A 12,434-nucleotide genomic window follows, 5' to 3' on the forward strand; every position below is an offset into this window, starting at 1 on the left:
ATAAATTAACTGATTTTAAAACAAATGGTAATATTTATTACATAGCGTGAGGAAGTTTAGAAACTAATTTTTCCAGCAGTGTCAATTTCTTGGTTTCTAATTCATTTGATCTCTTCAAAGCTTCTAATGTTTGCTGTTGAAACTCTTTAAACTCTTTTCCTCTTCTATCCAGATTATCTTCCATTTCTTTTAACCTAGTAACATCAAAAAAATACATGAGAAAATTAATTAATTTAAAAGCTTGCAATTACCTTTGATCGAATTCCTTATTTCTTAAAATAAACACTTCTTTTAATTCAGTAATTACTTCTGGTTGAATAGAACAACAAGGTTTTGAATTTTGTTTACAGTTCTGTTCATCCAACTCATCATTTTCATGTTTTGTGTCATTTAAATCACTGTGAGAAGTTTCATTATTTTTTGGATTTTTGGTTTTGTAGATTTCTGAAGTTCAAAAAAATATAATTATATAAACATTTTTTAAGTAAATATTTATTATTACCTCTAAATATTGAATCAATTTTATTGTAATATACCCAAACCACTCTTGAATTTCCTTTGGAGGAGCGCATTCTAGTTTTGTTTTTATTATAGCGATTCTTCAATGTACGCCACTTATTATCACAAGCTCTGGGGGAGTAATTAAAACCATTTTGAGCCATTTCTCCAGATATTTTTTCCCAAATCAAAACTTTTTCCCCATTGGCTGCTTTCATAAACTTCTCTTTATATTGATCAAAACAATCAATCAAACACATAGTTGAATCCATGCTCCAGGTAACTAAAAATATTAAGATAGAAATGTATTTGTTACTTTATTATAACCCAATAGTATTTGAAGATCATAATATAACATCTTACTAGTTTCAGCAGGTACACCAAGTATTCTATCTAAATCATAATAATATTGCCATTTCACACAATTAACTCCTAATTTTTTGTACTTTTCTTTTCTCTTAAAATAATTAGCTTTTAAGAGACGCCATTTACGATCACATACCAAACCAGAATAGTTGTGACCTCTTTGACGTAACTGATCACTAATTTCATTCCACAATAAACGTTTTTTTCCTTGAGCAGCCATTAGAAAACGTGTACGGTAAAGACCCCATAACTCTATTAAACATTTAGTGGCAGCTTCTGTCCAAATCTCTGTACCTAAACACATAAAAATTCTTAAAGTAAGTACTTATAAATAAGGTTGTTTAAATTACATACAATAGTATAATTTATATTTTGAAGAATTACCTGTGTTGTCTTCGCCATCGTTATTATCATTTTTAATAATATTATGATCTGCTTGAAAATTATCATCATAATTATAATTTTCACTTTCTTTTTTTTCATCCTCAAGTCCATTTTCATCAATTATAGATACTGTGATAATATTATTCATTTCTGGTTTAACTTAATTACATTAAGTGAAAATAAATTGGTATAAATTATTTAAATAAACTGTATATTTAATTTAAAAAAAAAAAATCTACCTACTTTCTTCAGTCATATTTTTTAAAATATTGTCCATTTCTTTATAATAATACCATTTAACATGTTCCACTCCATATTTTAATGCTCTTTGTTTATTTTTCTTAAAAGTCATTTTTAAATTACGCCATTTATCATTACATGCATTAGACGAATATTGATACCCTAACTGTGAAAATTGTTGTGAAATTTCTTCCCACAGTAAATGTTTTCCACCTTGGTTGACTGAAGAAAATTTATTTCTGTATTCACCATACAGTCTAATTAATTCCCTGGTCGAATCAATAGTCCATTTATCAACATCTTTTTCAATAACTAAATTATATAAATACAAAATATAATACTTAACAATTAATATTTTGATTAACGATCAATAATATTTTATTTACTATTTGATGTATTAACAGTTGGATATTCCTCCAAAGTTGAAATACAATATTCCTGTGCACATTCTTTTAAACTGTTGTCTTCTTTTAAATCTATAAAAAAAAAATGTATAAAAAATAAAAGATCAATATTATTATACGTATGTTATACCAGAAATTTCATAAGGAATCCCATTAATTGCCTTTTCCATATCACAGTAAAAAGGCCAAACTTTTTTATTTTTATAACCATCTTTTTTAGTAATATGTGATTTATAGTACATGTAAGTTTTTTTAAGTTCACGCCATTTTGTTTCACAAGCAAGAGTATCAAAATAATAGCCATATTCAACCATACGTTCAGATACATTTTGCCATATTATTGTTTTCTGTTTTTTATCCGGGCAGTTGGTAAACTGTTCTCTCAATCGACTCCAGCAATAAATTAAGTAACGTATTCCATGATTACTCCATGTGTCTGGAATTGTAAATAAAAATAAATTGAATGATTCCATTATCTTTTATTTATTTAAAAATATATATGTTATGTATAACATACGGTTAGGTGGTTCAATGTTTATATCTGTTTCATAAATCTCTTGCACTTCATTATTTTCATATGAATCAAAGTTATCTTCTTGACCATTCAATACATCTAAAAATAAATATAATTATGAAAGGTAAAAACTTTACTTCTTTTCTTTTGACCATTGTTATTTTTAAATGTAAAATTTTAAATAAATTACCAGGTTCATAATCATCATTTAACATGGTATCTTCAGTGATGGTTAATGGTTGGTACTCTGCGTCATCATTGACCATAATTGCATAAGAATGTTGAAGTAAATCTGTTGATTTGTTTGGCATGATTTTAATTAATATCTAGAAAAAGTTAATAAATCACTTTTCTCATAAATTGTTGAGATATTCTGTAAAATTAAGGCACTGATCATAATATGAATATATATATATCAGAGATGGAACTAGGAATTTTTACGCCCGGGTAAAAATGTTAAAATTACGCCCTATCCATAGACTAATAAACAAATACTCAAATAAATTGTTTTCTTATAATCAATATATAATCGTACTTATTGAATTTTAACCTAATATCAGTATTTAACGAAGTTAAAAATATCAAATTAGTTGTTAATAATTACAAAAATTACACCCTCTAAAATGTTACGCCCGGGGATAAATCCCCAATTTCCTCCCCCCCCCTAGATCCGTCCCTGATATATATACATAAATTAACAATATAAAAAGTATATATTTAATATGTGTATATGTATATATATATATATATATATATATATAATCAATGATTAAGGTATTACAAATCGCTATCTAATATTCTTTGAAAGTAGATAATTTAATATGTTTTAATAAATCAGAAAATGATTTAGTCAACCCGAAAAGGAAAAAAAAGTTAACAATAAATGTCATTTACATTTAAACTTAATCAATAAAGTTATAAAATACATTTATAATACTTGAATTTTTTTATTTAAAATAAATACTTATTAAAATACCATTTACATTAAATGTTAAAATCATTAAAAATATTAATTTACAATCAATACCAATTGCAATAAGAAAATATGAAATTATTTGTTAATAATGAAAATGTATTAAGATCATTTATCAAATAAAAAATTAACATCTTTTTTTATTTATTTTTTGAAGCTGCCATGATAAAATAAAAGATATCCTATTTAACTAATTATAATTCTTCAGTGATTTTACATTGGTATGTAAAAATTACTTTACAATAAATTGTTATATAAATATTATCTTTAAAATTGATATATCCAATATTAAATAATAATTGCGATTATAAAAACATATACAAATAAATTCTAATCAACTAAAATACACTGCATTTACAAACAAATGATTATAAGCAGTTTATATATACTATATATAATAACGAAAAAAAAACTAAGTCTAAATCATCCTAAAAATAATTTAATGTTTAATATCTTTCAAATATTTGGGAAATGGTGCTACGATTTACATTTTTCGTGTACTCATGTACTATTATTTTTAGTCTTCAAGAGAAATTGGAAAATTAAACAATGATATTCTGAATACCTAAACCATGGATAAAAATTAATTAAATCATGTAGATATGAACACTTTTCTAGCACCAGTGTACGCACCACTTCCTGTGCTACATTATAACAGGGATCCCCTTGCGTTGAATTTAACAGACAATCAGACCATAAGCCTAGTGGTGAAATACTTAGTACAGTATGTTAGTTTTCGATTAAGCTCTGAACTTATACACAGTATTTGTGTACAAAACAATTTTTACATTATTTTAAGCATGTTTAAAACAAGAAATTTTTTTTTTTTCGATCAATAGTAACTAACAAAATAGTCAACAATATGATTATTGATTAACTTAAAAATATATCCTATGAAATGTAATTTATTTCACTATTGGTATAGTATACTGCTATGAATATGTGAACACATTTAGTGAATGTTTATGAAATTGGTTAACTTGTATTAACCATTTAAATAAAACTTTCATAATTATAATAATAATAATGATATAGTAATCCAACTGTTAAATTATTAATAGAAGATAAGCCAATGGTGATAAAACAATATGTGTATTTTTCTTTAAAGTTTTAAGATAATCAAAAAAAAAAAAAAAAACATGTGTTAAACATCGTGTAGGTAGAGCACATTTTATTTTGAACGCGTTTAAATCAAACGTTCTTCGGAACAAAATGTTTAAAACCGCAGACCCTGCTCATACACCAATGGGCGTTAACAGTGGTGTGCACAACATTGTTTTAGCATAAACGACGTTGGATGAGAGTTCGCAGCTAGGGTTTCCGAACGAAATCAGATAACAACTCGACGGACGGAACGGTAATAATGACAAGATCAGCATTTATTATTATTACTATTATCATTGTCGGACGGGCCGAGCGCGACGTAACGGTGTACTTACTACGGTGCACAACGGGACGAATACGACGAGTTCTCGGCGAGATTGGCACGACGCGCACGGCGTCTCGGCGGACGTGCAACGAAATCCGGAACGGATCGTCTGGTTCGGCCCGGGGTCCAATCGAACGTGCACCGGCACGACGGACGGTGGCAGCGACGAGACGAACGGACCGCGTCGGATTGCCGTCGTGAACACAACGTACCGTAACGTTGCCCGCGATGGCGGCGAAACGGCCCGGGTCTTATCACGACCGTTTCCTCCACGGGCCGCGCGACGCAAGTCCGAAACGCTCGCGGTCCACCGGCGAGTGCCACTGATGTTTGCGCGGCACAAGACCAATGGAATTTCGGTTAATTGACGCGAAGACGGATTTCGCCCGGCTCGAGTATCACCATATGGGATATACGTTTCACGATGCTGCGTCGACGTTGCTATCGTTGCGGGAACACTTACCGAGGACGTTGTCGACCAAGATGGCGGAAGAGCAACGTCATTCGGTCGCTCGCACACTTGTGCCACGCGGAATTCGTCGCGCAGAACGGACGATCCGTTCTGTGATTCGCCTGCGAACGGTACCGATTTGAACGCGGGGAATCGATCGAATCGCGTTTCGTTGCGCGGCCGGAGTGGGCGACGCGATTATCATCATTTCAATGGCAAATTGTTCGACCACCCTTGTACAACGGCGCCCTGCGGTTCAGCGCCAGTTTAATGAAATGTCACCCGCACCACCGTGCCAGTGGGGCCGCGATATCCGTTGCGGGCATGGCGTATTTACGGGGGGAGGGGTCCAGGGGTACTGGACCCCCCTCCCAGAACCTCTCCAAAAAATAAAAAATTAACAACAATATTCTTACATATTTGCAGAATTGGCCAAGTTAAACATTCACAGGGAAGTTGAAATTACTGTTGATGAAGTGATAGAGGAGTTGACCGAAAAACCGAGACAACTGGAATTTATTTTATAACAATACTTTATAATATATAATGCTAAATACAATATATAGGTACATATATATATAATATTACATAAGACTACGATTATTACATTATATATTTAGTTCAACTTCCTCCAAAAACTGCATAAGGACGTAACTATTACAATATAATATATAGTTTATATTAATTATGTATAAACTGTGGACCCCCCCCCCAGTAAAAATTGAAAATACGCCACTGGTTGCAGGCGAACTGAAACGATACTATCGGTATGGAAACAACGGTCGCGTAACAGCGCACGTCGTCAACCCGTTCGGCATTGCATTAGATGTGATCTGTGATATTACAGCGATGGGTCGTTCATGAACGAATCTGTTCTTCCGAAACGATTCCGCCCCGTCGTTCGTTTTGGGTACAAGTCACGCACCGATTACGCGCTGTTCGTACGAGTCCGAACCATTTAACCGTTAAACCATATCGCGGACTTATAAACTAGTTAATGGATCATTGGTTCGTTATAGTTCAATGGACGTACCGATGGGTTTTAGGGCCCAGTGCACAACTTTGCGGGGCACCACGTATATTTATTTTATTTTAACATAGTAATACAAATAATAAAGTTACAGGGACTTATAAGGTGGCTACTTAAGTGCAACATCTACTACGGGTACAGTCTTCATTTTCGTCGATATTAATGAATAACTCGAGCGCGGGCCCGGACCGGCACTGCATTGCACATACTTGCTGCTTTTAGATCCGATCAGTCAATTCATAACTGTGATTTGTAAGAAATGTCATCAACATTTCTCCTAGAAAACGTTATCCTATTAACAACTTAGGGGTATGTTTTCGATCTTGAATATTTGTTGGATTGTAATTTTTTTGAATTTCTCAACGGTTTTTCTATTAGGCTATGGTTACTATGGATGCGAATTCTGACGAAAATGTGTTCTGACGAATTCATCCAAACAAAGTATTTTCCAATGAGAATGTGTACATTGGCAGCGACGATCACGTCAAAACATACACGATATTGTCAGAAACAGTTGAGCGTTCAAACAAGTATGATTTTTTCGTGCGAACTGCGTCTATTTTGACGTGATTGAGATTAGCAAATTTGATATTTTACAATTATTATACAATTTATTAATATATTAATTTATTTGAATCATGGATTCCGATAAATTAATCAGTCTCGTGTACGAGAAAAAGTGTTTGTGGAATATGAGAAAAAAATTACTACAACAGATATTTTTTCGTCTCTTCTAGAAAATAATGGCTTAAAATTAACCACATCGAACAAATTGACAATCAGCAACAGATTTTAGGAGCCCTTGGTTTGTCTTATCAAATATTGCTAGCGGAACGTACATATGATCTTGACGTTTTCGCCAAATATTTATGATACAAAATCTGTTGTGATGACAACAATTTGCGCAGTGATAACTGTATGATAAGAGAAGACGCGCGCAGCGGCCAATTCGCCGAGCTGCGATGCAGTTATACATTGTACATCGTATTGTTATCATGAATTAAAGGATCGTCACAGGCGCCGTTAACACCGGAACAGCTGTTAGTCGTCCTGCCCGTTATCAGTCCGTCGGTCCAACGTTAATCGGTGTATCACCGAAACGGTCAGTCAACGCTCGTCGTTCGTTATAATTGTGTTTCGCCAGTCGCCGAGCAAACTTTTACCGAATCCTGCGACCCGAAGACGTACACCATGTCCTCCTGTGCCGCCCACCAAGCCGTGAACTTGCACGAGTGCCTGGACCTGATCACGCGACTCTCGCGACACGCCGGAAAGGTAAAACCCCCGGGAGGGCTACTGAAAATCGCGATCCGCATAACCGGTCCGAAGTCGTTCATGAGTTATTATTACCGGAGTCACTGGCCTTTAGGTTTGGGAAAATGTTACAAGTGATGGGTGTTCATTCGTATGATGTGTTCGTCGGGTCAGGTCGATTTTGCGACTGCTGAAACCCGTTCTCAACCCGTTCACGAACCCCCAACGTGACTTGTTCGATTTCGTGATTGCAATCAGGTGCGGATACAAGGGGGAAGGGTAGCCTCCCTTACACAATAGGTAGATCTATATCGGACGTAGGTACTCAAAATATTTAAAAAAAATTAGACGTAAGAAAAACTTCGTACAAATCGATATGCGCAGCCATAGGCGAAACTAGACACTTTTATTAGACACTATTATTTCCTATAATATAATTATACGATAAACGTCAAATGTCTAAATTAAACAACAAATAATATAACCGATTATTCGAATACATATAACAGATTTATTAGGTATGTTCTATTATAATCCTTATTTGCACCAATTGTACCTACATACCATATTATATTATAGTATTATATGAAACGTACTAATTTATACGTTTACATGTATAAATATATTATTTATAATGCCTAAATAATTATTAAAACATATAATATATACATATTTTTCGTTAGTATTAGGTTAGGCCATGCCTGACTGGCCTGACCCGTAGTTTTGCTTATGTGCGTAGCACATGATTTCAGTAACTCACTTTATTAGCCCCCCTTTTTTTTTCATTTCTAGATCCGCACCTGATTGCGATTGTTTATGCGATAAACACTTTTGAAATAAGTTATTCGAGAGCACGCTAACTCTTCAGTCCCCGGCCGACGGATTATCTATATTCAGCACACGGTATTTGTAGATATGTCCTTTCCGGACGATTCTAAGCATAATACGCATCCAACGGTATTTGAAATCTCATACTGTTGGTGCAATTTAACGTTGTTACCGTCCGTGTTTTGGTCGATCGAGAGTAATTCGTAGGGGTCCATGTAGATATAGATCGGATATCAACTATAGGAAATGTTTTATTCGTGGATAATTCGGAACTATTTGAGCTTTTTTTCCTGTCCGATTGCTAATGTAACAGAATTAAAAGATTAAACTCAAATCTGTACGTTATCAATTAGCTTTGGAAGCTTCCATTTACAAATATTTCACCGATCGTAGTTTGAGACACATGGTATTAGTAATAATTAGTGATGTATTGGAATTTATCCATACACCGTATAACTTTATATTTTATCGCTCATTAACTAATTAACTGTTTGGTTTACAATGTTGTTTTGTAAAAATGCTTTAAAATACTAAATTTCAAACACTCTTAGTATTTTAACATATAATTTAGATAATTAATTAAAAAACATTAGTATCGTATATTATATGATTTTTCTTGAGATTGATTCTGATTATTTCAGACCGGAAAGATCGAGTATTGTTAGTTAGATCGTAGTTGTACCTACTTCTATAGATAATGCGATATTTAAATTTCTTCTAAAATATCATTCCAGCAGGAACGGTTGGGCAATTACCGTAGAAATTGTCGATTCTAAAAAATACTCTGCAATCCATCCACGTTTGTACACATATAACCGATTATACATATATTCTATGCCACATGACGCGTGTATAAAACTTTCATCGTTTACCTTATATCTTTTTTTTTATTTATATTTACAATCAATTTCTGGTCAATTTTTGGTTACTTGGTTCAGAAAATGTAATACATAAAAAACAAATAAAGAACGTAATTTTAAAGTTTTTATTATGCTTGGTAATTGCTATATGAGAACAAGATTAGAACAATAATTGGTTTTATCAAGTTGAATAATAGTTCTCTGCTTTTATTTATAAATAGCGTGAGCATCTGTGGTTTTTTTATTTTATAATTTAAATAGGTATCATGTTTTCTGAAAGTTTTAATTAATGTCAAAATACTACAGTATATTCAGTAATTATGTAAAACTAATGGCTATTGAATAATTTCAAAGTTTTCCCAATTTAAAAACTTCTACATTTGGATTTAGTTGTATTTGTTTATTACAATCTGGTTTTCCCCTTAACGATGGTAAAAAATATATAAATGTATTTACATTTATATAAATGTAAATTATAATATTAATTATAATATATTAATATATTAAATATATTTAATATATTAATATATATTAAATATTATATTACATCATATATTATATATTTATTTAATATATTATTAATTATAATATTTATTTAAATCTCAATTTAAATTTTGAACTGTAAAATCATATTCTTAAAAATTCAAATGTTAATTACGTAATAGTATGTAATTTACATAGTTCATTTTATGCTTTTATCGTTACATACATTACTTTTAATGAAAACGTAATTTAATTATTTTTTCTTAGTTGCTTAACTATTTAGTATATGTTGTTATCATGAAAAAATATTCAATTCAAAGGCTTATATAAACAATTTTTATTTATCATAAGGCAAGGCATATATACATATTTCTATCATTGTAAATTTCTCTTAGATAGTATTTAAATTTGTCTATGTATTAATTTATATGGTAACGGAAATTATTATTTTAATTATAAATTAGTAAAATTAATTATTTTAATTATTATTTTTGTTTATGCAGAATAGTATACAAATAACAGAATCATATAAATTATGTATAATAAAAAAAAAAGTGAATGGTTAATAGTTTTCTTTGAGGTTTTTTCATTTGTAGTGATTCACTACTAGTGAAAAATTGACCAAATTGTTAATTAATTAATTTTTCTTTTAAAGTGTATCCATCATGATTGTTTATATTTTAAATTTATTTTTTCTACTGTCTCATTAAACTTCTGTGAAATAATTATTTAATATATTTATGGAGACTACCACTTACAAAGTTTTTGAGTTATCTAAATTTATATAACTGTAACTATTTTATATAAAGTCTATTATAAACAAAAGTATATATTATATAAATATTATTTTATTACATAAATATATATAACATATTTACAATTAACAATGATTTATGTGAATAATATTGTTAAATTTTCTAAGAATTATTCACAAGGTGTACTGTCATTTGGCAGCATTTATTAGGTACTATATTTCCTATGCTAATAATGATAATTAAATTCTGTTTTTTAGTTACTCTGTAATGGTAAATAAAAAATTGTGTTCAAGAAAAAATGTTGTAATTTTTATTCAATTGAATGATAGAAATTTTATATAATTTATTTTTCTGTTACTTTTCCCCTTCAGTTAGGTATTTAATTAAAAATTACTCATAATTTATTATTTGTAAAAAAATTGTATTATTTAAATTTGTTATTTTTTATTTTTTTTGTTATAACCACCAGATATTTTTAAATAAATTATTACTTGTTAAAATGATTTCTATAAAGCCATGGGAGTGAGTTAATTTAGAGAAACAATTTGCTTATCTTAAAAAATTCCACTGAATACATTGTAATTATAGTGTATATCCAAGTGTTATACTTTATCTTCTTAGTAGCTTTATTTGTACCAACATTATTAACTATATTGTATTTATTTCTAGATTATCAAATCTCGAATCAATCAGAAGAAAACAATTGAGACTAAAGCTACTTCTATTGATTTTGTCACAGAAACTGATCAAGAAGTAGAAAAGTTACTAATTGAAGGGATTAAACAAAAATATCCTAATCATAAGTATACCGGATAAAACTTATATTATATATATATATATATATTTACTAATAAAAATAAAAATATTTTAAAACATAAGGTTTATTGGTGAGGAATCATTTGCTGCGGGCATTAAAGAAAAACTGACATCGGCTCCAACTTGGATCATTGATCCAGTGGACGGCACCACAAATTTTGTGCATAGCTATCCAAATGTTTGCATATCTATTGGTTTGGCTGTTGGCGGAGAAGTTAAGTTAGGAGTTATCTTCAATCCTGTCTTAGACATGTTTTTCCGAGCAATCAAAGGCGAAGGAGCATTTCTAAATGATGAACCTATCAAAGTTAGTGGAGTAAAAAGTAAGTAGTTCAAGACTGTAGGCCTGTCTTGGAAGTAAAACATTATTATTTTTTTTTAGATTTGAGTGATGCTTTGGTTGCTGTAGAATTTGGTTCATCCAGAGATGAAGACTTCAGAAGCATTGTAGCCCACAACATTAATTATTTGGCAAAACATGCCCATGGGTAAAATTTTAACAAAAGAATACCTTTGAAACTATAGAGTAGCTTAATTTAATTGATTTTATATTCATAAAAATATTCTAGCATTCGTGCTGCTGGTTCAGCTGCTTGGAATTTAGCTCAAGTTGCTAGAGGAGCTATAGATTTGTATGTAGAAATGGGTATTCATGCTTGGGATATGGCTGCAGGTGATATTATAATTAGAGAGGCTGGAGGTTCTGTGATGGATCCAGCTGGTAAGTGATATTCTATTTATAGTTATAAAATAAAACAATATATATGCGTTAAAAATAAAATATTATCTCTAGGTAAAGAATTTGATTTGATGAAACGAAGAGTATTGGGTTCATCTTCAATAGAGATTGCCAATGAAGTGTATCCAAACTTGCAGCAGTATTATCCAGAACATGATTAAACATTTTTAAAAAAATTTTATTTAAATAATTATACAGTAAAAATTATTGGTTAGAAACTTCTAAACGCATGTGTGAATATTTCATTACATTGTAATAGTTGTCGTTGTTAATTATTTATGAGTATACCATGGACCATTGTTTCAGTGTGATAAAATTAACCAACCATACTGTTATGCTTGAATAAGTTAAGAAATGTGATTTTTAATAATTTTAATATTATGTGAAACAATTTTGTATAAATGTAGTTT

The 12,434-nt window shown here is 30.6% G+C and overlaps 2 protein-coding genes across 3 annotated transcripts; one reads left to right on the forward strand and one right to left on the reverse strand.

Annotated features, from left to right (window-relative positions):
* Positions 1 to 13: 13 nt before the first annotated feature.
* Positions 14 to 5,632, reverse strand: LOC112682862. Of its 2 annotated transcripts, none has more exons than XM_025553614.1 (11): positions 4,819 to 5,632; positions 2,597 to 2,732; positions 2,410 to 2,505; positions 2,023 to 2,328; positions 1,875 to 1,964; positions 1,492 to 1,800; positions 1,249 to 1,407; positions 862 to 1,158; positions 503 to 781; positions 252 to 444; positions 14 to 194 (listed from the first exon to the last, which is right to left on the reverse strand). In XM_025553614.1, the coding sequence occupies exons 2-11, from the start codon at positions 2,715 to 2,717 to the stop codon at positions 38 to 40; spliced, it is 2,007 nt and encodes a 668-aa protein (XP_025409399.1). In that variant the 5' UTR covers positions 2,718 to 2,732; positions 4,819 to 5,632; the 3' UTR covers positions 14 to 37. The 2 variants fall into 2 exon arrangements, with proteins under 2 accessions (XP_025409399.1, XP_025409400.1); XM_025553615.1 differs by lacking the exon at positions 4,819 to 5,632 and adding an exon at positions 4,519 to 4,720.
* A 1,626-nt stretch (positions 5,633 to 7,258) lies between these two features.
* Positions 7,259 to 12,344, forward strand: LOC112682891 (inositol monophosphatase 1-like). The gene is made up of 6 exons (XM_025553656.1): positions 7,259 to 7,564; positions 11,139 to 11,272; positions 11,349 to 11,608; positions 11,668 to 11,773; positions 11,855 to 12,006; positions 12,079 to 12,344. Exons 1-6 carry the CDS (start codon positions 7,481 to 7,483, stop codon positions 12,183 to 12,185), a joined length of 843 nt encoding a protein of 280 aa, XP_025409441.1. The 5' UTR covers positions 7,259 to 7,480; the 3' UTR covers positions 12,186 to 12,344.
* Positions 12,345 to 12,434: the final 90 nt, after the last annotated feature.

This window comes from Sipha flava, unplaced genomic scaffold (assembly GCF_003268045.1).
Source record: "Sipha flava isolate LNK unplaced genomic scaffold, YSA_version1 213_pilon_pilon, whole genome shotgun sequence".
Lineage (NCBI taxonomy): Eukaryota > Metazoa > Arthropoda > Insecta > Hemiptera > Aphididae > Sipha > Sipha flava.